We start from the raw sequence: 23,929 nt of genomic DNA on the forward strand, positions 1-23,929 counted from the left end.
TATTTTTCAAAGTTTCTGTTGACCAGTTTGTCTATTTATAATTAAATTTTTAAATCTGGCTTATGGCTGCTATCGAATATCTTTAAATTAATTTTGGTTTAAGGTAGTTTGGGTCGTCTTTGTTTTTCATTCATTTATGATTCTTCTGTAATGCTGATAATTCCGAATTTGGATAGAAAAGTGCTGATACAATGTTCTGGATTAGAAATGAATAACAATATTTGGAGTAAAAATATTAGCTTTGTGAGCCGAATGACACAAAACTTGGAAAAATAAATTGCGTATCAAATGATGTGATTGATCGTTTACTTCACAACATTAAACATTTTTAATACTATTTTTCTTGAGGTGCTTGTATCTTGTTGGTCATAATGCTCTTTCTAGTGTTTATTTCTGCAACTTTTTGAACTTTTATTATTATAGGGCTAACATTATTTTTAATTTCCGTTCCTCGAAATGTTTGGTTGAATTGTAAAAAGCTTTTTCAACAATTATTCTATCTGTACTAAGTAAGAAGTAGTCGCATAATGACTTATTTATTACCTGATATAGAGCTTATTTTAAAGGCATTTACATTATAACATTCTGTGTTCACTGATAATGCTTCTGTGAGTAATTTATTATTTAAGTGGTTGTGACAAGTGCTTGCTTCCAATGAAATCGCAGGTTTTAAAAAATGAGTTAAAATGCTATTGCATCTATATTTCCATACCTGGAAATGATTAAAAAGTCACTGGTAACAATTGTTACTGAATATAGCAAGTAGCTTTTAAGACGTTATTTCAACATACTCTTAATTATCTCAGTGAAAAATCACTGCAACAACAGTAGTAAGTAACATGTACTTTTAATGTCGTACTTTCACATTTTCAACATATTGTTAAAATTCATTCTTTTGTATTTTTCAACATTCACTTGTAATAACCCAGCTTTTAAGCAAGTAATCAATGTATTCTTTAAGGTAGGCTCACACATGGCAAATATTTATTAAAAAAACGCTAACCACTGTTTTTAGCACAATTTTTTTTTAGGGGATAGTAAGCCCCTCTCTTTACCGTATTATTCACGATTTCCTTCTATTTGTTTAATAACTGATAAAAGAACGTTTTAATTCATATCAAAATTACACTTTTTGTGCTGCATTTTGAGCGTTACTTGCAAATGTCTACTTCGACTGCCAATAAATCAAAAACCAAATATGCAGTTATTTGCTTTGATATATGCATAATCAAACGTCATTAAAAAAACATTATAATTGTTAGTGCAAAAAATTATTTTTGGCCAAGATATTGGGTCAAATTACCTAATGTGTATTGGAGAGTTATCGGAAGAAGATCTGTTTACAAGTAATCGGTTATTGGACTATATATGAGATGCATTTTTAACTCATTATTTTAGGTCAGTTAGCACCAGTAAATGTTAAAATAACTAGATATGTACATGACTGACTCTACACGCAGAGAAAAAATATAATTGGGCATGGTTACTGTAACCATTTATATAGTGTTACAAGATTTTTAACAATATTATAGTCACAGTAACCATTTACATGATTGTGGTAACCATAATATGGTTAATTTACGATTCACATGATTGTATCAACCATATATATGGTTACAGTAAACAAATATATGTTTGTGGTAACCATATTTATGATGAATAATTTTATCATAATATGTTGTTCTCAGATTATGATAAGCCTTAAGCCGAGAGCACCATAATATGATAAGTCCTTCATCATATAAATGGTTGTCACAAACATATATTTGTTTACTGTAACCATATATATGGTTGAGACAATCATGTGAATCGTAAGTTAATCATATTATGGTTACCACAATCATGTAAATGGTTACTGTGACTATAATATAGTTAAAAAACTTGTAACAATATTGAAATGGTTACAGTAACCATGCCCAACTATATTTTTTCTCTGCGTGTATGTAACCGGTATGTTAATCTAATGCATTTACTACTTTGGTCTATGTACGTGTTACTATCTATTTTGTCCGATACTCAATTTCGATACTACACTACTCGATACTACAATATTTGTCAGTGAAAAGGTGCAACTCTGTTTTAAAGAAAATTAATTCATAAATGTTAAATTCAGCTTTTAAAAGTATTGAGTAGTAGTACTGTATTGAATAGTCAAAAGTACCCACAATTTACAATGTCTTTCTTTCACAGTTTTAAATATACTGTTCATAGTTATATGCAACGTTCATTCATAAGGTCTCTGCAGCTCAACAACAATAAAAAAGTAAAAAGAAAAAAGATTGTCAAAACCTGCTGACTACAATATCAAGCAAAACGTATATATCAAGGCGACTTCATGAGGTGGTGTCGATAGCACAGCTGATTATTTGACAACTTCAGCCAACATAACGTAATATTTTGACAAGCACAGTATGTAAACACAAAGGGAAAAAAACCGAGCACCACATTGTTTGCAAATACCCTATTAATGGACCTTGGTTATATGTGGAAGAGATACTCTTGCACACTGCGTATAAAATGAAATGTTAATCCTCTAACCCACAAGAGTGCCTCAAGGCATGCATTACAAAACACCAATTATCTCGAAAAGTAATTATATTTTTTTTTTTTTTAATTTAACTGTGGCTTTAGTTACAGATTTGTTAACATTTCTCTCGAAGGCCGAAATGCATTCTGACTTTTAGTTTTGTTCTGTCAGTTGTTTTGTGAGTGATGTCATAATTTTATCACGTGAAATTTTGTGTGTAATTTTTTTTTTAAATCAAAGTTTTACTAACCCGATCTATTCGAAATATTTTTTTATTAGTTTTTCAATAAAATCGTTTTATAATTATTGTTTTTTATACCTAAACCGGCAACAATGCCCTGAGGCACTCTTCATCTTTTTGCACCTGGTTCCTAAGCTTAATTTGCAAATAAGTTTCTGATGGCTGTTCTGAGTTTATTGGGTCATAATTACCCTAAAAGAAATTATTCGACAACTTTTTTTTAGCGCGTTAGATGGTTAAGTAAAATATCAGTTTTCTTAAAATTTGTTTGTCTTTCTGTTCTGCTATTTTCCTATGTTTTTATTAACAGATGTTTTTTTTATTATATTAGTTTTAGGTTAACATAAGAGCAGAAATTCTTAACCATGTTGTTATTTTGCTTCACATAGACAAACCATGATTACGGTCTGGTTAAAAAAACAGTAAGATTTTCTTTAAAAATCGGGAACGCTCATCTCAAGTAAATAGTAAAGTTATAAAACCTTTTATTGATTTTAATTCATTACTTGTTAATAAAAGTTGTTGCTGGTTAGTTTTTAAAATTATCAAAAATTGAGCATTTGATTGAACAAGAACTTTGTTTATTACTGCTAAAAAAAACTATTCTAATATCGATAATTTTCATTACATTTCGATAGCTTGTCATTTAAAACTACATCATATATTTTGTAATTTAATTAAATTAAAATTAAATAAAAATCAAGAAAAACTAAACAATTAAATAATAGAATAAGTATAATATAATTATTTAAAATGTGTTAACTTTTCACTTTATGATTTTTTTTTGGTATTTTTTTTTTAAATTTTTATATAAATTCTCTCTAGGGAATGGAGTATTTATTAATTTATGTATAAACAACTAATTTTTCATTCATTTAAGTACTACATTTAGTATTTTGGTTTTGTTTTACAGTTTTTTTTATACAAAATTTGTTTAAATCCTTTAAACACATTCACATTCATACAAAATAATTTACAAGTTACTTAATTACTTTTTTTTTATTATTTTCATATTTTTTTGGTTGCAATGCAATTATTTATTTTAAATTTATATAAACATATTCTTGTTATTTGTACAATATCCTTGTTAATTTAATTTTTATTTTTGTTGCATTTTGCCTAAACTAATCAATTTTTTTTTATAGGGGATAATGGGACATTTGGGGGTAGAGTAGAGGATTTTGGTTTCTAAGTATTCAACAAAAATAACATATTTACACTGATTATCTAAGGGCAAGGTCAAAGGTAATGGGGATCAAAGGACAGCAGGGATAAAGGAAGTATTTTTTTTATTTTTTAAATTCCTAAATTCTCAATTTTATTTATATATTTATAGTTTAAATTTAATAACGATTTACTTAGGACTAAAATTTTAAATTTACGTGTTTAACTTTTTATATGTGTTTTTGTTTTAGTGGTTGTAGTTCATGTTGTTGTTGTTGCTGTTCGAACTATTTCGAAAAGGCTCTACTACAATTGGCCAATTTCGAAATAGTGGTATTTGAGTTGCTAGTTGAGTTACAGACACGTTCTCGTTTCCTAGTGTATTTATTGTTGGTAGTTGAGGTATTTGACGATGCAGCCGATACCGAAGTGGGCACCGAGGCGGATGCCGTCATAAATGAAGTGTTCGTGGTGGCGTCAGTGGTCATGGTGCTGGAGGGTGAGAATGAGAACGATTGTGGTAAGGCGGTATTATAAATAGATAACGACGATGATGTGGATGAAGCTGCCATTATGTTGGCAGCACTCTGATGCTGCAGTTGCTGTATCAGATGCATTGATGAGTTCGTAGTGGTTGTGGTGGTGGTGGTGCTGTCGGTTTGTGATTCCGGCGTGTTGGCATTCGTTTCGGCATCTTCGGCTATAACCGTTTCGATAATACGCAATGATTCGGGCAGACCACATTGTGGATGGTGGGCATGTGGCACGATGTAGTTCTTCAAGAATTTCTCCTTATGATGCAAATGTTGCAGTTGTTGTAGAAATTGTTGCTGCTGGTAGTCATTGTTGGCATTGTTGTTGTCTGTGCTGGCCGCTGAGGCTGAGATACTTTTTGTTATCGAGGCGGGTCTGGTAAACGTGTTGTGGTATTTATTTGCTGACGGGCCCATTGTGAACATTTCAATGTCCACTATGGCCGCAGCTGAGGATCTACGATTGACGTTGGTCTTGAGGTTGGTGAAGGAGGAGGTGGTGGTGTTGGTGTTACTAGTATCATATCTACTAATGCTGTTGCTGTTACTGGTGGTCGTGGTCGTGCTGGCGATGGCGATGGCGGCTGTGTTCATGATGTTGATGGAGGAGCGGTTATCTTCTGTTATTCAGCTGCCATACTTATTGGAAGATGTGTAATTATTAACTGCATTAGATCCATTAGATGACATTAGATGAGTGTCAGGCACTAAATGTGGTGTTCTACTTGAAATAGGTGGCAATATAGGACTTGTTGGCCAATGGTATGTAGTAGCAGCAACATTATTGGATGAGGGAACACTTCTATGCAAAAAGCAGTTTGGTCTTGATTTAGTTTCATTTGCAATTTGTCAATTAACGCATACAAAGACAAAAACACACACACACACACATACGCATTCATACAGGTTAAAATTTTTGTACAAGAGTCAAGTACGCAGGTGCGCACGCACACATACATACACACACACACGCACACACACAACGACAAGTGTTAAAACGAAAAGAACAGAATTTTGAGACAAAAAAACGGAAACGAAAAATAGAAAAAGTTTGGTTTTAGTTAAATTACAAATACAAATTTCGTCTGGTCTGGTTATTAACACTGACTTTAAGCATGATTTTCAAATACAAGCAAATAAAAAATGAGAGAGAGATGAAGTTTTTGTCGAAACAGAAAAAACAGTTGTAGACGAAGAAGAAGAATGAATACAGACAGATACATTTTGAGTTGTTTTTTGTAGTTGTTATTGTTGTTGTTTGTATTGGTTAAGCGATTTGTAGTCAGTTAAAAGTGTTGCCAATTTAGTTAAATAATATTATTGCTATGTTGCCAATTTTAAGTTTATGTATTGTTCTGCCAAATCTGATCCTTTTACGATTGAAAAACTATTTCGATCTTGTCTTCGATTGGAAGATAATTTTTAAAACTAATATTTGTATACCTTCTCGTTAGTGATGTTCTTTTACTGCCTTCTGTGTTCCTAATATATTTTCAACTGCATATAGATAAATAATATATATAGGAAAACTAATTTTATCGTCGAATTTATAACGTTTGAAACTAGTTTCTGAAAAGCAGTATGCGAGTTCTATGATTGGAATCTTTTCATAGCAATGATATTTATTAATTTTTATAAATATGGAAATCAATTCAGCCTAACTTTAAAAATTAAACACGCATTACATTATTTACGATAAAGTTTTTTACAGTCATGACATGTAATACTTGCCTGGGAATGATTCCCACAAATAAATTTAATTCAACCTGAATATTTTTGTGAATATTTCAGGTTATATGACCGATTTGGACAAAAGAAGATACGTCATCTGTTTGGGTAATTTTGTCCCATGAGCAATCTTCTTTGAAATCTTCTTTTTGAAGCTTGGAGGTTTAAAAAGACATAGTATAGATTAATGATCAACCAAATCAGTGTAAAAAGTACCAAAAAGTGTTAAAAATCAGAAAATTTATAAAATTTGAGTAAGCTGATAAGCTTCTCAGTGAAGTAAGAATCAAAAGTGAACCATTACAAGGATAGGGGCTATCCTTGTAATGGTATTTAGGTACCAACAAGGAACAAAAACTAATGGTACTACTTTGTTCTTCTAATTACATTTTTTTAATTTTCTATAATAATCATGAAATTAGACACACATGATCTTCAATGAGTTAGAAACCATGAAAAATGACTTATTGATACTTTTAAATTTTTCCATTCAAAGGAACCAATAAACATTATAATAGGGGCATGTTGTCATAAATATATGAGAATTCACAAATATAGACTTAATAGTACTTTTTGTTTCTTCTAATGGTACATTTGGAATTTGCGAATAATGATCCTGGACACATATAATCCTTAAAAACTAAATATCTATATTTATTGGGAAGGCATCGAGGCAATATATGGCATCGTTAAGTTTTATGTACCAATATATTATTATTATTATTTAGCTCTAGATCCCACATAAATCCTGCCGTATTATTCAAAAAGGTATGTGAAATATAAGAATTAGTATAAAATTCAGAACAAATATTTGTTTCTACAAAATCCCTAAAACGCTCATGTCATCCATTACATCATCAGGGTTGAATTTAAAAAAAAAATAAATTAAAAGTACTATGAGTATTAGAAACACACACTCTCTCAACGGATCTCAGTTGCCAATGCAGCACAAATATGAAATTATAAATATGGTCTGGATATAAATTGATCTAGAAGTATATCATCGAATGTTATAGATCTTTGAATCTTAATTTCGATTGTTTAGCCAGTGCAGCATAAACGATTTTTGTTTCACATGAAGCCTACAAATAATTTCGCAAATGTGAGATATTTTTAAAATTTAAACTAGTTGAGAATTTGAGGAGAATAAAACATTTAGAAGACTTTTGCACTTTTGGAAAATGGTAAGTTTACCTTTACATTATGATATATTTTTAAAAATTTAGGAATATGTAATTAAATAAATATCCTTGCTTAAAGCATTTTGTCTAAATTTATTATTCTTTTTCGTCCTAAATAATAGGGTTTTTGGTAATATAAGACTAAGTTTATAAATATCGGACAACTAATTACAAATATATGCCTAAAAGTATATTTGAAGTTCTTTGGTTATTATACGAAATATTTGTAAATTTGTATAGTACTAAATGTTTATTATTTCGAGAAACCCTCATGGTCCCACTCAGGATTTTGAAAGTGTTGTTAAAGCTTCAAATACTTGGGTGTTATTCTAGACAGTAAAATATCCTGGAAACCCAATACCCTAGCAAGGACATCGAAAGCCTTGACGGCAATGTATGTCTGTAGGAAGGCCATAAGTACGCAATGTGGTATTAGACCCCGGTATGTAAATTGACTAGTTGCTGTGGTTACCAATCCGATATTATTCTATGTAGTTTCTATGTGGTGAAAAGCATTAGTAAAGGCTCAAATTCCATGCTATTCGAGAAAGTTTTAAGAAGAATGTCAATCCTGATAACAGGCACCCTAAGAACGACTGCAACAAAGTCTCCCTTTTCAATATTAAATTGAATCCCTATGGATATAATGGCCAGAAAATTTGGCAACCATGCAAGGAGACTTGGCCTGTCCTTTAACGACTTCTGTTGAAACTGTCAGAATGAAGAGAAGGGTGAGAAAATTTATTATCTTCTATGTCACTGCCCGCCATTAGGAGATCTACGCATCAGGCTTATGGGACATCGTTACTTCAATAGTCTTACTGAACTCTAGGATATGAAGTTAGAATGCATCAACGCCTTTATTAGAAATAGCAATTGGTTACTCACGCCAGACACGGAAATCTACACGGGGTGACTTATTATCCGTCAAATGACTGATGCATACTAATCTCCCTACTTCTCCTCGTCTGACCTTCTCCTCTATACTTCTTCTACTCCTTTACTCTATCTGAATTTCCTCCTCTCTTTTCAATTCTATCTGGCCCTCTTTTATTTTTCAGGTAACATAAAGGCACCTACTGTATGGACTCAAGTAGGCTATTTATTTGCTGCGCTTACTAAACGGCTGACTGATAATCTAACCTAACCATCCAAAGGCTTAAAATTAAGGAAAATCTTGAGAAAATGGAACCAACAATCTTTTGGTTCAATATCCTGAAACTGGGGTACAATACCTTTAATACCAAACAAATATAGTAAAAATTTAAATTTGAACTTTGAACGTGGACAGAATCCAAATCATAGCAAATTTAAACATTTTAAGGAACTTTAAATTTTGTAAATCACGTCAACAAAGTGATATCAAAAACAAAATTTCAAACATTTTCAAAATTTGTTTTTGTTTTTCATACAAAATTTTCAAATTATGAAAAGCAAATCAATGCCTGAATTTTGTTGCGGTTGTTCTGTTCGGAATTTTTATATAAAACAAAAACAAATTTTTAAAATGTTTGAAATTTAGGGCCTTAAAATTCCATGTAAATTATTATGAATATATCAAAAATATAATATTTTTAAAAACTAAAAATAATAATATTTTAAAAAATTTAATTCTAGATACAAATTTTCAAAATTAACAACTAAATTGGCAACACTTGTAATTAAAATTCCTAATATTTTTCCTAATCAAATGTTAAGTATTGGCAAAACTGTCAATCAAAGTTGAACGAAAGGGACATGATGTATTTGGTTGTAATCTGAGATTATAAAGAATTCATGATTGCAATTTAATTTAAGATCTGTTAATAAATTAAATTTAATTCGTTTTAAATCTAAAAATATTGAAGTAAATCTAATATTGTCACAAGTATTTTTTTAGTAAAATCTTTGATATTTCATTATTTTTCAAAAAATATTTATTTTATACTAAAATATATTTTTAAAAATTTTAAAAGTTTTTGAAAATTTTAACAGAAACGCCTAATCATACTTGAAATAACATGAATCCTTTAATACTCGTATTTCTATATAAAAAAAATCTTTCTTAGATCATTTCTATTTTGTTACCAAAATAGTTAATAATTGGTTTTCCATAGGAAAACAAACAACCAAATGTAAATCGTTAGACAACAGTTGTTCATGTCGGTTTTGTAAATCATATTATTTTGTTGTTGTCTCTAGTTGTTTCTAGTTGTCCCTAGTCTTTTTTCTGTTAATTTGCTAAATTTGCATTAAAGTGTCGTGGTGGCGGTATTGGTGGCATTGTTGTTGGTGGCAGTGGTGGTGGTGATTGTGGTAACATGGATTTATTGAAAGGAGGAATCAATGGCAATGTTTCAGAAGGATGATGATGGTGGTGGTGGTGGTAATGGTTAAAATGGTTTAGTTGATGATGGTCTTGATATTGTGTTTGTGTTTGATTCTGATTTTGATATTGATGTTGCTGCTGAATTTGTTGATTTGTTGATGTTGCAGATGTTGTTGTTGTTGTATTTTTTGTATTAAAAGGATTAAATACCAACCTTGAGTGTGGAAATTGCATTGATGGCGTATTGAACATGGGTGTTGGTGTGTGTGGCGGTTGCAACGCTTGCGCTGCCGTATCTGGATGTAAAAAGTTTTTTCGTTGTTCCACCCGCTCTTGATGCTGAGTCAGGCAACGTGTTATTATATCTGGCAGACTCTCCATATGATCCTGTTTTTTTTTATTTTTTTTTTTGGAAACAAGTTGTAAATAAAATAATGTGATTAGTATAGTGTCAAATTAAAAAAATAGAAACTTTAAATTATAAATTTAAAAAAAAAAAATGTTTTTTGTACTTGTAGAGCTTGTAATTTATCTTCTAAATTTGTTAAACGTTCATCTATGGCATCTTGTCTACTTGACATGTCTGATATTATTTCATACACTGTATTTTGTGTCTGTAAATTTAAGAAAACAAATGATTATGAGTAAAACGAAACATTCTGATTTGATTATGCGAACGATGTGCCCAAAATTTATGGAGAATTTGTTATTTAAACGTGTTGTATAAAGATGATTTTATATTTGAAAGTAACTGAATCATTTCTAGAATACGAATGAGAATAATAAGAACTACAATGTTAAGAGAATAGAAGAGCATCGCTAAGGTCTTGATTAGTGAGCCGCCAACACAGACTTTACAAATTTTATAGATAGGAAATTTTGATTCGGATATAATATTAAGAAAGCCATATTGTGGCAATTAAGGACGCAAGTATGTAATTGGATTTCAATCAACATCCACAAAAATCCACAAAAATCATTAGATATGGGAAAAATGGCCAAAAAAATGTTATGAATAACTATTAAAAATGGGTAAGAAAATATTTACATCGAAGCTGAGATATATCGAGAAATTAACATTTTAAAGGATATGCAATTAATACTTATTTAAAAAACTTTACAACTTTAAATGATTCTGCGAAGATTAATCAGTGGATACTATCAGAGTACCGCACTGCTTCCTTAACATAAAGGGTCAGCTGATCAATATTGAAGGATAACTATGCAAAATCTAAGAAACGAGCATAATCGATTCCAAGTTCAAAACAATCTGAAAAGAAACGATCTCCTGATTGGTATTTGGATTCTGTATGACTCAAAAATGCGGGATATATAAATTTATTCAAAGTATTGGCATTGTTAGCTATGTTAGCTATAAACATATGGATTCCGAGCCAAAAGAACTGTTCATCTTGTGAGGTCAAGAACGAATCAAGCCAATATTGGTTACTCTGTTCCAAAGTGAAGTGTATTCCAGAGAGAGCGTTCTGCTACGATCGAGACAAATAGTAGTCGAACGGGACAAGGTCTAGACTATAAACTTCTCAACCACTTCATTCTAAATAGTTTTTAACAGGTATTGCAACATGAGGCCGAGTGTTGTCATGATGGAGTATTACAGTTTCATGTCTGCCCGCTTATTCTGGGCATTTTTGGCCAATGCTCGCTTCAAATGAATCAGTTGTATTCGGTACATGTTCCCAGTGATTGTCTCGTGAGATTTCAGCAACTCATAATATGTAGGACCCTTTAGATGCCACCAAATTCAGAGCTTTACCTTAGCAACATGGATATTTGCCTTTGGTGTTGATTCGTCTGGTTGGCCGTGATCACATACGATCTCTTATGCTTCGGGTTATCCTAATTTATCCATTTTTCATCGCAAGTAATGATTCTGTGCAAAACTGATTACCTTTTATAGCGTTTAAACCTCATTTCAGAAATGCAAATTCGTCTTTCAAGTCGGCTTTAATTCGTATGGTAACCAATTTCCTTACTATTGATGAGTTTTACAACAATCTTTATGGAGTAATGCCTCCAATTCTTGTTAAGGAGTGAGATCGAAAAAACCTTAATACACATTTTTCCTTAAAACTATTAACCCAAGTATTAATTGATTTTTTTTTTGATCAAGTTACCTTTGAAAAATATGTCAGTTATTATGTTTAATGTCAATTATGTTCATTTGTTGTTTATCTGATTAAAATGAGTGACAAAAAAGTGCATCCTAAAATTATTAAATATTTTCAATAAAATCCAACTTGGTCCTACAAAAAGTTGGCCAAACAATCAAAGGTCTGCCTTCAAATTGATTCCAATAAAATTAAACAGTATCGGGAGAACTTGTCCTTTGATAGAAAACCTGGTTCAGGTAGAAGGAATGGTCCACATGGTGTTTCTAAAGCCAATAAATAGAAAGCATTTTCAAAAGAGCTCCCAACACATCCGGTAGGAAAGCAGTCCGGTTAGTTTAGTACTCGGACTATTCGGTACGAAAAGTTAAAGCCAATGCAGGTTTGAAAACATACAAGGCTCAAAAAGTTCCTGACAGGAACACTGCTAAAAATGTGGAGGCCAAAGACAGCACGGAAATTGAAGACACATTTTATAAAAAATATACCTGGTTGACGAAACGCATGTTCTGGAAATTGTTTCGCAGCTTCTGGATCAATATTTTTATGTTTTTGATGATTGAGGGAATGTTGTAGAAAAGTTTAGGACCCAAAAGCAGAAAATTTTCCAAAGAAGTTCTTGGTATGGCAATATGCAGTTAGAAAGGGCTCCATAAATACCGAAATTTTCATCAAGGAATGTTTCCAAAAAAATATGTTTCCATTCAGAAGATTTCTTGATGTGTCCACTTATTATATTATTGAATGGTACAAGAACAATAATGTGTTATTTGTACCAAGAGAGGCATATCCTTCAAACTCCCTGGGGCTAAGGCCAGTGGAGAGATATTGGGCTCCCTGTTCGAACAAAGTGACAGAAAGCATTAATTGAAGGGTTTTCGGATAAGGTTCATAAATTCATCAATATTGATTAGAACTATAAAAATTATATTTTTTGTAAGTTGTAATAATAATTTCAAACAAAGTGGATACTTTTTTATTAACAGTTATGTATGTTATGAGTTTTTGCGATCTCACTCCTAATTCAAACTTTTTTGGCGGACCTGGGCGATCTTTGTCTTCCATGTCAAAATCACCACTTCTAAACCGCACAAGCGATCTCTCGCACATTGGAACCGATGGAACAGATTCACCATAAGCTTTGGTGAGTAATCGGAAGTAAAGCAAAACTTCCCGCATATGAGCTTTGGTGGCACAAAATTCGACATTTTCGAAACAAAAAAAACCTTGTTGTTTACACTATAATGTTCAATAACTAAGTGAGAATAAATTATAGATATTTAGCCTTCAAAATGATATACAGTGGTGGCCACCAATTTAAGACAAATACTTGAAATGTTGGTCAAGTTGTAGAAAAATCGTATGAGTTCGTGGTGAATATGTATGAATTGATAAAGTCGAATAAAACACACTTGTGTGTTAAAACAGTCCTCATGCATACATATTTGTGGAAATATTTGAAAAAATAATTGACAATTACATGGAATTTAGCAAACAATTTTTGTCTTAATTACCTGGCCACCACTGTATAAGTTATTAAAAACAAAAACCGCGTTCAAAAGATACGACATCTAAATCATATAAATCCCGAACTTTTAAGTCATACAACCAATATTAATCAATTAAACTGGATAATTGAACCTTGAACTGTGCCACGTTCTGAATTAATGAGAGTTACGAATGGATATTGTTTAACTGAATACGTAACTCCTTGCAGTATGACAGATACTAATTTTAATGCTATCTTGTTACATATCATAACACTCTTGGCAAGAGATTAAGAAGGGTTGTGTGCATACGTGTTAATTAGGGTGTCCCAAACAATTTTTGTTGGGGCTCAAGCATAATTTGAAGCTTATAGGGTACAGTATTTTTGAGAATTTTTTCAGATTTTTCGGAAGAGGTTTAGAGGTCGCTTAAGTCGAGTTTTTGCCAAAAATCGTGTTTATCGGCCTTATTTTGGGTTTTCTTCATAACTTTGTCAAGACCCACGATTTTAATTACTTTTGAGGACACAATTTAAAAAATGTCCATGCTTTATTTTTGTGTGCAAACATTTTTACTTTTTGCAATGAATTGGCTCATTAAGGTTGTCTCTAAATTATTAAGAATTAATTGATCTTTCAAGCTGCATTGTTAGTTTTTTTCATTTTCATAAAAATTTTAAAAGTTATAAAGCCTTATTTACAAAATTTATGGAAAAATTTCGAATATTTGGAATGTAGGGCACCTTAATGAGCCAATTCATTACAAAAACTAAAAATGTTTGCACACAAAAATAAAGCATGGACATTTTTCTTTTAAACTGTGTCCTCAAAAGTAATGAAAATCGTGGGTCTTGACAAAGTTATGAATAAAACTCAAAAAAAGGCGGACAAACCCGATTTTGGCAAAAACTCGACTTGAGCGACCTCTAAACCACTTCCGAAAAATCTCAAAAATACTCTAATCTATAAGCTTTCAAGTTATGCTTGAGCACCCATGATAATAAGAAAAAAAACTTTTTTGGGGACACACTAGTGTCCATATCCACAAAGAGACCCATGAGGTCCATTTAGATTCCCTTCGAGAGAAATAAGTGTAAAGAAACACTATTTGAGGATAGTATGAAAGAATATACTAAAAATGTATGAACTAAATAAATGAAAGAAAAGAAGATATAATAATAGTATAAGAATATAGAAGGAACTATAAACCAAAAACAACTCATTTGTTAACACATTATTCTGTCATTCAACTCTCTAAATCACATTGTGAACTTAATGATATCCACAACTTTGCAATCAGACATGTCATTAAGTCCAACAAACAAAGTCTATTCGCTGCAGTATTATGACAGTATCAAAATATGTGTTCTATTGTCTCTGTTTCTTCGACATCCACATATCCTGCAACAATTGGGAGTGCTGTTGTCCCATAAAATAATTCTAACTTCTCTCATTTAAACTTAATACAGAGCGCTGTCATGAGAGTTCATCAGCAATCTAATTGCCCAGAAAACCAGTACAACCCAACAGTTTACAGACTCACCAGTCCTCTCTACAGTCTCTAACTAGTTTCGATCCAACTACATGGCTGTTTCAAGCATTCAGTGCTGCTTGACTATCAACGTATAATGTAATTTGTAATGATAGCCATTACCACTTCAGGTGATTTTAATATAGCAAGGTTTCAGCCTGAAAGATGTTACATTCGCCCGGGTATCAGTACCCTCCCTCTTCCAAAAGCTCCTAAAACAGTCGGTCAGATTCAAGCCACTAAATCATGGATGTCCTACCAAAATAGAGTGGCGAGACCATGTAGTCTGTCATTCGATGAACATCGAGCCAGAGGCCTTTGATTACATACGAAATTCTAGCATCGGGATAACTAAAGGAGACTCGTAGAGTTTAAGTATGGGCGCGCTTTTAAAGGCACTACTGATAACAAGAAAGGCACACCTCTGAGCCTTCTCGAGTATCTTGTTATAACTGTCCACTCTCAGCCCCACCAGACAGTGTAGCCATATGAAAGTTTAGGTCTAATTACCGATATGTTAATACAGTTTAACATATTCGGTGGCAAGACCGAAATCCTATGGATTTCTTGTACGCATAATAGCAACTGAGTCCCCTTTTGTAGTCTCTGCTGAGTATCCTTTTCTAGGGCTCACACTCAGATTTTGTATGACTGAAGTGCTGCTTGAACACTATAAAAGAAAGTAATTTTGGCACCGAATCATTACTTGCGATGAAAAATGGATCCATTACGATAACCCGAAGCGTATGAAGCCCGGCCAACCAGCAGAATCGACACCAACGCCAAATATGCATGGCGCTAAGGTAATGCTCTGTATATGGTGGGATCAAAATGGTCTTATCTATTATAAGCTGCTGAAATCTGCAGACAATCACAGTGATCCTATACCGAAAGCAACTGATTCGTTTGAAGCCAGAATTTGCGAAAAACACCCAGAATAAATTTTTTTTAAATATTTTTAGGTAAACAAAATTTTAATTTTTTATTGATTAAATTGATTTTCAATTTTTTTTTTCGATATTGGTTTTTCATTTTTTTTTAAAGAAAATGCACGTGTAAACGAAATGGTTTTTAAAATTCGGTATTGCGGCATTATAAAATTATTTAAATTTCATTAATTTGAACTGCTTACGTTGATTACTCATAATCCGTTATAATTATGTAGCACCATAAAATATGCTACACTTCTTAATTATTTAGTAGATTATTACGTAGGCGTATACTTATTATTTTTCAAAGTACGAACATTCCTTATTAATCATACGCAATGTATGGTCATGTCAGTGGTGAGATGTGAATTAAATAAAGCATTTACGAAAAAACACATGCAAGTATATTAAAGAAAATATTTGCTGTTGTATAGATTACATATGTATAAATAAGACAATCCTTAATTCAACATATTCACAATTTTTTTTTTAAAATCTTGAAAAATGGAAACAAATTCACAAAAAGATATGAAACCTTGTTTTGATAATGAAGGAAATGTGATTCTGACAGAAGATTATCTAGATAAAAATAACTGATAAATAACTGCTTTAAAGAGAAAGTGAATAGTAAATAATAAAGAAGCTAGAGCGGAATGAGGTATATTGTTGGAACAATAACGTTTGATTATGTGATGAAATAAAATTATAAAGAAGACTATATACCAACTAAACTTCAGTATAACGATAGTCAGATGTTGACACCTCGTAACTGATAATTTTTGTTTCAACAAAAGAAAGAAAAAATTATCGGCAACGAGCTGAGAATGTTAATGATTTGTAATCTTAACCACAAAATGCATTGTCTGTTAATAATATGTTTCAAAAGATGCAATATGGTTATTTTCAAATTATTTGTAAAGATCAATAATTCGCAGGTTACAAGAAAAATGTACAACCAATTTACTTACAATGAATTAAGAAATTTATTAAAAAAATAATTAATAATTTTCTTGTGATATTTCAAACATTTCTGAAATATATAGAAAAAAGTAAAAAATATGAAGGTACTGGAAATCAAAGAAGGGAATTATTCTTGTTCTTAAAAGTTTTGTTAAATTATTTATATTATTGTTAAATACATGTTGTAATATAAAATCATCTAAATTATACTCACAGCTTTTCGTATAACAAATTCTTTAAAATTTTGTAATAAATTTAATGGCACGCTTAGAAGAACTTACCTTGGCCATATCTGTTATCGTATTGGCATTGTCCATCAGTTTACGCTGATCCATTTTAACTTTTCGTAACCTAATTTTTTGGTTTATTTGTTACGATTTTCAAAAAGTATTTTTTTTTTTTAGAAAAATAATAAAAAATAAAGAAAAAGAAGCCATAATGAATAATAAAATTATGTTAATGTGTTTTTGTTAGTAGTTATGGTTATTTGTTGATACCTTTTTGTTATTTGAGTTATTATTTATATTTAATAAAAATTTATTTGATATTAGTTGTATTATTTATTAATATTTATTATTTGATTGATTATTTATGAGTTATGATTATTATTTTGTTATTATTTCTTTTAAATTTATTGATTTTTTTTTTTGTTTATAAAATTAAATAAATGTTGTTTTGTTATTCAAATCTAATAATAATGTTAGTAAAATATGTATTCTAATTAAAAAAAAAATAATATTTTATAATAAGTATGTATAATAATAATAATATTATATTGAAAAATACTTAGCGATGAAAATTTAGAATTTCGTCGTTAAGATTGCAGAAAATCGTATCTCAAAATAAACCTAAAAAAATATATCAAGTCTGTCTCACACACACTCACTTCTCATCATTATAGTCTTTGAAATGAAAACCTCCACCATTTTGTTTCTCTCCTTCGAAGAAATTAAAAGCAAACAAACAAATGAATGTAAAACATAAATAAATAAATGAAAGAAAAACAAATAATAATAATAATGAAATAAAGAAAAGGAAATAATCTAATGGTAGGGTTTCTGCAATCTTAACTGTAACGAAATCGTCTCAAGAAACTAATATTCAAAGTGAAAATTGGAGTTTACATTCAAATGTGTAAGTCCACCACTTGTTCTGTTCTATAATCAGCTGCCTACTCTCTATCTCTCTCTCACACAATTCCTAACTCTTTCTATTTCTCTCCCAACTCTGCTAACTTTTGAAGCTAAAAAGGGAAACAAAAACTGTTCGGTTTAAGCATGTAGTTTGTATGTACGAGTATGTTTTAAGAATTGGAGTTGTTTAAATGAATATTTTGAGATACGAATTTCTAAAAAATTAACGACATGTCTATTGAAATATTGAAATAAAGCAAATGCATGTTTTTTTTGTCTTATTATTTGTTAAAGTTGTTAATTGAGTTAGATGAAAAAAACACTTTGCAAATTTGGCTTTACAACCTAGTTACAGGCTAGTAAAACGAGTTGTTAATTGTTTTTGCTGGTAAGTTGTTTTCGAAATATGTAAATGAGTTGGCGGGTAGGGTAGGTGGATTTTGACAAGACACAAGAAACATTAATAAATATTTAAACAAACACTGGTTATTTCTGTGGTAGTTTTCAGTGTTTGTTTTAATGGTTAGACACACAAGATAAGCAGTTAGTAGCAGAGTTTTTTAAAAGAATGTATTCATTTTAGGGTTTTCTTGGTAGTTTACAAAATAAATAATGAAATTAAGCTATATTCCTCACAGCCGATTTTTAAATATCTTTTATTCATAATCAGAAATTATATTATGTCTTTATTAGGATTTGTAACTAACATAATTATGTAGATTTAACTATTTAACTGTTCAGCAATATAAAAAATATAGAAAAGGTAACATTTCTCTCATATATCCTGTTAATTCTCATTATTTGTTAATGCCTTAAAGTATGCCCTCTTTTATTCATAGTTAAATTTTAACGAAAATATGGTAGACAAAACGAGTAAATTCAGAAAGTTAAATTTTGGAATATTTTGTATTGTTTTGCCTTTGAAGCTTGCCATTATCCACTTTTTGTGAATAAATTTTAAAGACACTTTAACACTAATTGAGTTCTTAGAACATACTTGTGCGATTTGTGATTTAAAATCAAGGATATTTATAATTGAAGGAAGGTTTAAGAAATGGTTTGAACCTTTTATCCCTTAATATCAAATTCATAAGAAAAATATGGAAATATTAATCTCCAAATATGAATCTAAGTATCCTTTAAATTTATAAACAAACGTTTAAGCGATTTGAATCTTTGGAGGCAGAAATTCACACATTTTAGATGATAACTTTTCCACTATTACTGTTTAGTTCTAGTTCAGTTCTAGTTCAGTTCTAGTTCAGTTCTAGTTCAGTTCTAGTTCAGTTCTAGTTCAGTTCTAGTTCAGTTCTAGTTCAGTTCTAGTTCAGTTCTAGTTCAGTTCTAGTTCAGTTCTAGTTCAGTTCTAGTTCAGTTCTAGTTCAGTTCTAGTTCAGTTCTAGTTCAGTTCTAGTTCAGTTCTAGTTCAGTTCTAGTTCAGTTCTAGTTCAGTTCTAGTTCAGTTCTAGTTCAGTTCTAGTTCAGTTCTAGTTCAGTTCTAGTTCAGTTCTAGTTCAGTTCTAGTTCAGTTCTAGTTCAGTTCTAGTTCAGTTCTAGTTCAGTTCTAGTTCAGGCTAATTCCCTTATTCGAAACAATGTAATTTCGACTTCATTGATGACTCAAAAACTGACATGAGATTGGGTGCGGGAGTATTATTTGATTACTTTGAACTCTGGTTATCTCTTGGATTAAGGATGTGAAATAAATATTTCTACAAGAGACTAAAATTAACAAAAAAAACCTACTGACAACTCTTGTACAAATTAAAGAATTTATTTGAAATAACAACATAAATGAATACATTCTTTTAATGGTCTGCTTAGTAAAGACTAACATAGGTAATGAACGAAGTTTTGTTAACTAGTATGAGATAATAAGGATTTTATGCATATTTCTATAAGCGTTGCTATTATGCCAAGATTATGGTTAGATTAACACATTTATGGTTGGAGTAAAAAAAAAACTAGAAGTTAATTGTGCTGCTTGCTGCTACTACAACTACATATAAGTACTACTAATGCTAGTAACCGAGACAGTATTCTATTTTGGTTGGGGCTGGAACATTTTGCCTAAGAACACACTAAAAAACTATATTGTATGAAGTGTTAATAAATTATTGGAAGACAACTGTAGTTAAGACAAAGAAGACGAAGAAGCTGGTTTTCTCTAACATAGAGCAAATGGTCAGGACAATATAGACACACAGAAATATACACACACACACATATACATATAGATATACATGTACACACAAAACAAACACAAAAATGAAACGTTAAGGAAGCAATTGTTGTTAAGTACAAATGTACTTACGTATAAATACATAAATGGTTGCTGTGCAGGGGGAATGAATGAAGCGAGCGTTACAAACGCCACAAAATGGAAGAAACATTTTTATTTTTATTTTGATAAAAAGGAGCAAAAGAAGACAGACAACAACAAGGACAATCTTAGATTTAGCTTTATTTGGTTAGTATGTTGTTGTTGTGTTTGGTCCTTGCAGTGGGTGTGTGTTATTGTGTGAACGTGTGTGTACACAGAGTAAATATTGTACATATAGCAAGCAGTTTCCTGTTTTCCCTAAGGGTTTCTGCTTAAAAAGTGCTTTTTATTGAAACATTGAATATTTAGTGATTTTTCTTGTTTTGCTTTCTTTTTGTTAGTATCCTATCGATTTGCTTTGTTAATACACATCACATCTTTAGGTTCATATTCTACTATCTAACTTTGTTTTGCATTTTTTGTTTTTTTAAATATTCTTTTGCGATATTTGTTTTGATTTTATTTATTTTTTAAGGTTTAGTTGCTGTTAAAAATTTGTTCTTTTTGTAGTTGGTGTTGCTTGTTTAGAATTTGGTTTTGTTTGAATACTCACGCATAAATTGCTAGAAGGAACTTTCTTTGGTGGGTTCTTACACGTCCGGGATTAACCCGTTTTACTAGTCTTGTATGTTTGTAAATGAGCCAAGTTTCACGAAGAACATTCGCCGCAGCATTTTTCAGCTAAAAAAAGTATATATTGGTTGTTTTTTTGTTTTTTGTTTTTTTGTTTTTTATTTTTTTGTATGTTATTTTTTTTATATAGAAGAAAAAAAGGGAATAATACATATACATGTTAGCGCTTTTTTGTTTTTTTTTGTTGTTTTTTTTCTGATAAGCCATAAAAAACTTAAAATAAAATGTTAGAAACAAGTATAAGGAAAATAATAAAAAAAAGAATTTAAAAGTGCAAAATAAAGTACAAAATTAGTAGGGTGATATAGGAAAATAAATATTGGAAAAGAAATATTTTATTTGAATTGTCTAAAATGTTGACACAGGTTAAATGTTTGGAAGAATTTCGAATTTCAATAAACTCTACACAGAATTGGGAAATAACTGGTTTTATGTCTATTAAAAATTGTATATTAATTGTTAAATCATAAGCTTTCAGAACAGCTTTTCCAAGTCCAAATGCAGTGGGTCAAATTTTAGGAGTTAAAAATTTTCGATTTCATGTCAATGTCATACGGTTTTTCTGAGAAGTTAATGAGTATTATCTTCAAAATTCTTCATGTGTGAACTACTGTTGTTGGTTTTGGTTTGAGAGAGCCAAATTGTTGACAAACATTTAGTTTTGGGCTTATATGTATGTGTAGAGTTATTATTCACCTGATTGTTACTATCTTATATCCATACAAAATTTCTTGAGATCAATCGACATCATTCTCTTATCTGAACGCTTGGCAACATCGACATTCCGAGCCCAGCAGATAATATTGTTTTCCGGACCACTTAATTGGCTGCCTAGATTGTTTGATATCACAATTCTGAATTTTTTTTTCGGGGTTATGTGAATTCAAAAGTCTTCATCTATAAGCCTGCTATTATTCAAGTCTTGGAAGCCAATATTACTCGTGTAATTCTCGAGATACTGGTAGCAATGCTAGAAAGAGTGCTCGAAAATTGGGCCTTCCAAATGGATTACCTACAGCGTAGCCGTGGGCAACATTTGAATAAAATTATCCTCAAAAATTATTGTCAGATTTTGAGTATAATAATAGATTCTTACATCCAATTCTACTTTGAATGTTTTATTTTAAAATAAAAAGAAATTCTAAATGAATTCCCAATTTGTTAGGAGTACGATAGTGGAACTAATCACCTTTCATGTTTTCTAGAGCAACAATACAATTTGGATGACATAGACGAAACGATGACAGCGATTATATGGAAAACCCACATGTGGTTCCGGCAGGATACTAGGAGGCTCACAGCGGACCCAACAATAAACATTCTAAATCTATCGCAGAGGTGACATTAACTTTAAGGCACACAGCGGACCCAACAATAAACATTCTAAATCTATCGCAGAGGTGACATTAACTGACCTTCAAGATCGTGAGAAAAGGTTTCAGCTGATCTCAGCATTAGAAAGTATTTTGAGCAGAAAACAACAGCCAATTTGGGAGAGACAACTATAAGAGTTTTTATAGAAGAGAGCTCATCAGAAAGATATCAATTCTTAATTATCATACTCTCTTCATTGCCACCTTATTCAATATTTTGTAAATGATAGCATAATTTGCCAGTCGTATTCATACGATAATTGAACAATGCTGTTGGAGGTTGTTTTCATGAGACAAAAACCAAATGATACGCTTAATAGGGATATCGTGGCAATCTCTTAAAGTGATCTTGCGAATAGGGTAGAGTTTAATAATCGCAACAAAGCCTCTTTGCCTTTTGAACCACACCCATGTGAGAGCGAATGAGATGATCGGCGATTCAATTGCGGTCGATTGGGCAGATGATCGCACAACATATTTCTGGCAAAATTTGTTCTTTAGCCTGTCTCCATGAATAGGAGACATCTTTTAAATGTCAATTCATTTAAAAAATACCCGAAAACACTAAATATGATAAACTTTGACATATTTATATCAAAATTTAAGTGTTTTTCAGATCTGGTCCTTATATGGGAGCTATAAATAATTATGGGTTCGGTATGGCAATTTTTATACGAGGTCTGATGTTGAAAGGGCATCACTGCTCCTGTCAATAGGCATCTGTTAGTTGACCCTTGACTCTGACTCAAAATTTGAATAAACTAAGTCATATAGTATGTATTTGACAGCCATTGATAGTAGACTACTTCGTGACTTGAGGTAAAAATTGGAAAAAAGTTAATTTCGTCTGCTCATTAAACATTATTTTTGAGGAAATAACCATCACTCAAATAAAAGCTAAACTTGATTAATACTATGGGAACTCTGAACCATCAATTTCAATGGTAGAAAAGTTCTGGATGCCCAGTTGAGGTCTCTACACCCGAAACAATTGAAAATATCATAATATGGAATTGTCCGATTGGAGATTGAAAGTGACAGAGATAGTGGAAGCCATAGGCATCTCACATGGCTGGTTTCAATTTTGAATGATAACTTGGATATGAGAAAGCTTTACGTAAGATGTACAAACATGTGAAGTTGCCATGACAAAAATCTATGAATTAGGCTACCAAATGCTCCCTCCTCCACCCTATTCTCCGTATTTAGCCCCGAGTGACTATTTCTTGTTTCCAAAACTGAAGAAATATCTCTGCGGAAAGAGATTTGAATTCAACGATCATATCTCACAAAAAAAATATCTTGATGATCTCGACAAATCTTATTTTTTGGAAGGAATAGACAGATTGGAGAAACGTCGTTCAAAGTGTTTAGAGCTCAAAAGGAGACTATGATGAAAAATAAAATATTTTTTATTCCAAAACCTGTGTATCATTACCTGTGTTTCACCCTCATATATATGCGGATTAAAGATCTCGAATTTCAAACTCATAACGATATTAATAAGAGATCTATGTGTATTTAATGGGCGAATTTGCATATCCGAGGCCCTATCGTGCCTTTAACAGGCGGACATACATAGCTAGATCTTCTTAGAATTTTATAAGGACCCAGAATTAATATACTTTTGTATATTACGACCAATATTTCGATGTGTTACTGTCTTCTTGATAGTGAATATAACAATAAAATAATTACATAATTAATTGTCAACTTTTATCCTACCTTTTTCTAAATGTCTTGCTG

At 31.2% G+C, this 23,929-nt stretch overlaps 2 protein-coding genes across 12 annotated transcripts in view; both read right to left on the minus strand.

Annotated features, from left to right (window-relative positions):
- Positions 1-4,219: 4,219 nt before the first annotated feature.
- Positions 4,220-5,059, minus strand: LOC135958500 (uncharacterized). Its single transcript, XM_065509407.1, has one exon. It carries the CDS (start codon positions 5,057-5,059, stop codon positions 4,220-4,222), a length of 840 nt encoding a protein of 279 aa, XP_065365479.1.
- Positions 5,047-23,929, minus strand: part of SK (small conductance calcium-activated potassium channel) — a 557,031-nt gene continuing 538,148 nt past the window's right edge. For 6 of the 11 annotated variants that reach the window (XM_065507374.1, XM_065507373.1, XM_065507369.1 and 3 more), the window contains exons 11-14: positions 20,731-20,858; positions 17,003-17,072; positions 10,195-10,296; positions 9,584-10,069 (exon numbers count right to left, since the gene is read on the minus strand). In XM_065507374.1, coding sequence (XP_065363446.1) covers positions 9,587-10,069; positions 10,195-10,296; positions 17,003-17,072; positions 20,731-20,858 — 783 coding nt within the window. In that variant the 3' untranslated portion in view covers positions 9,584-9,586. Of the gene's footprint in view, positions 5,268-9,583; positions 10,070-10,194; positions 10,297-17,002; positions 17,073-20,730; positions 20,859-23,929 lie in introns of those variants that run through there. The other 5 variants (XM_065507378.1, XM_065507376.1, XM_065507377.1 and 2 more) reach the window with 3 other exon arrangements.

Source organism: Calliphora vicina, chromosome 4, assembly GCF_958450345.1.
Source record: "Calliphora vicina chromosome 4, idCalVici1.1, whole genome shotgun sequence".
Taxonomy (NCBI): Eukaryota; Metazoa; Arthropoda; class Insecta; order Diptera; family Calliphoridae; genus Calliphora; species Calliphora vicina.

Coding starts and splice junctions, on each gene's coding strand:
- LOC135958500 (XM_065509407.1), bottom strand. CDS start 5,059: ATGAACACAGCCGCCATCGCCATCGCCAGCACGACCACGACCACCAGT.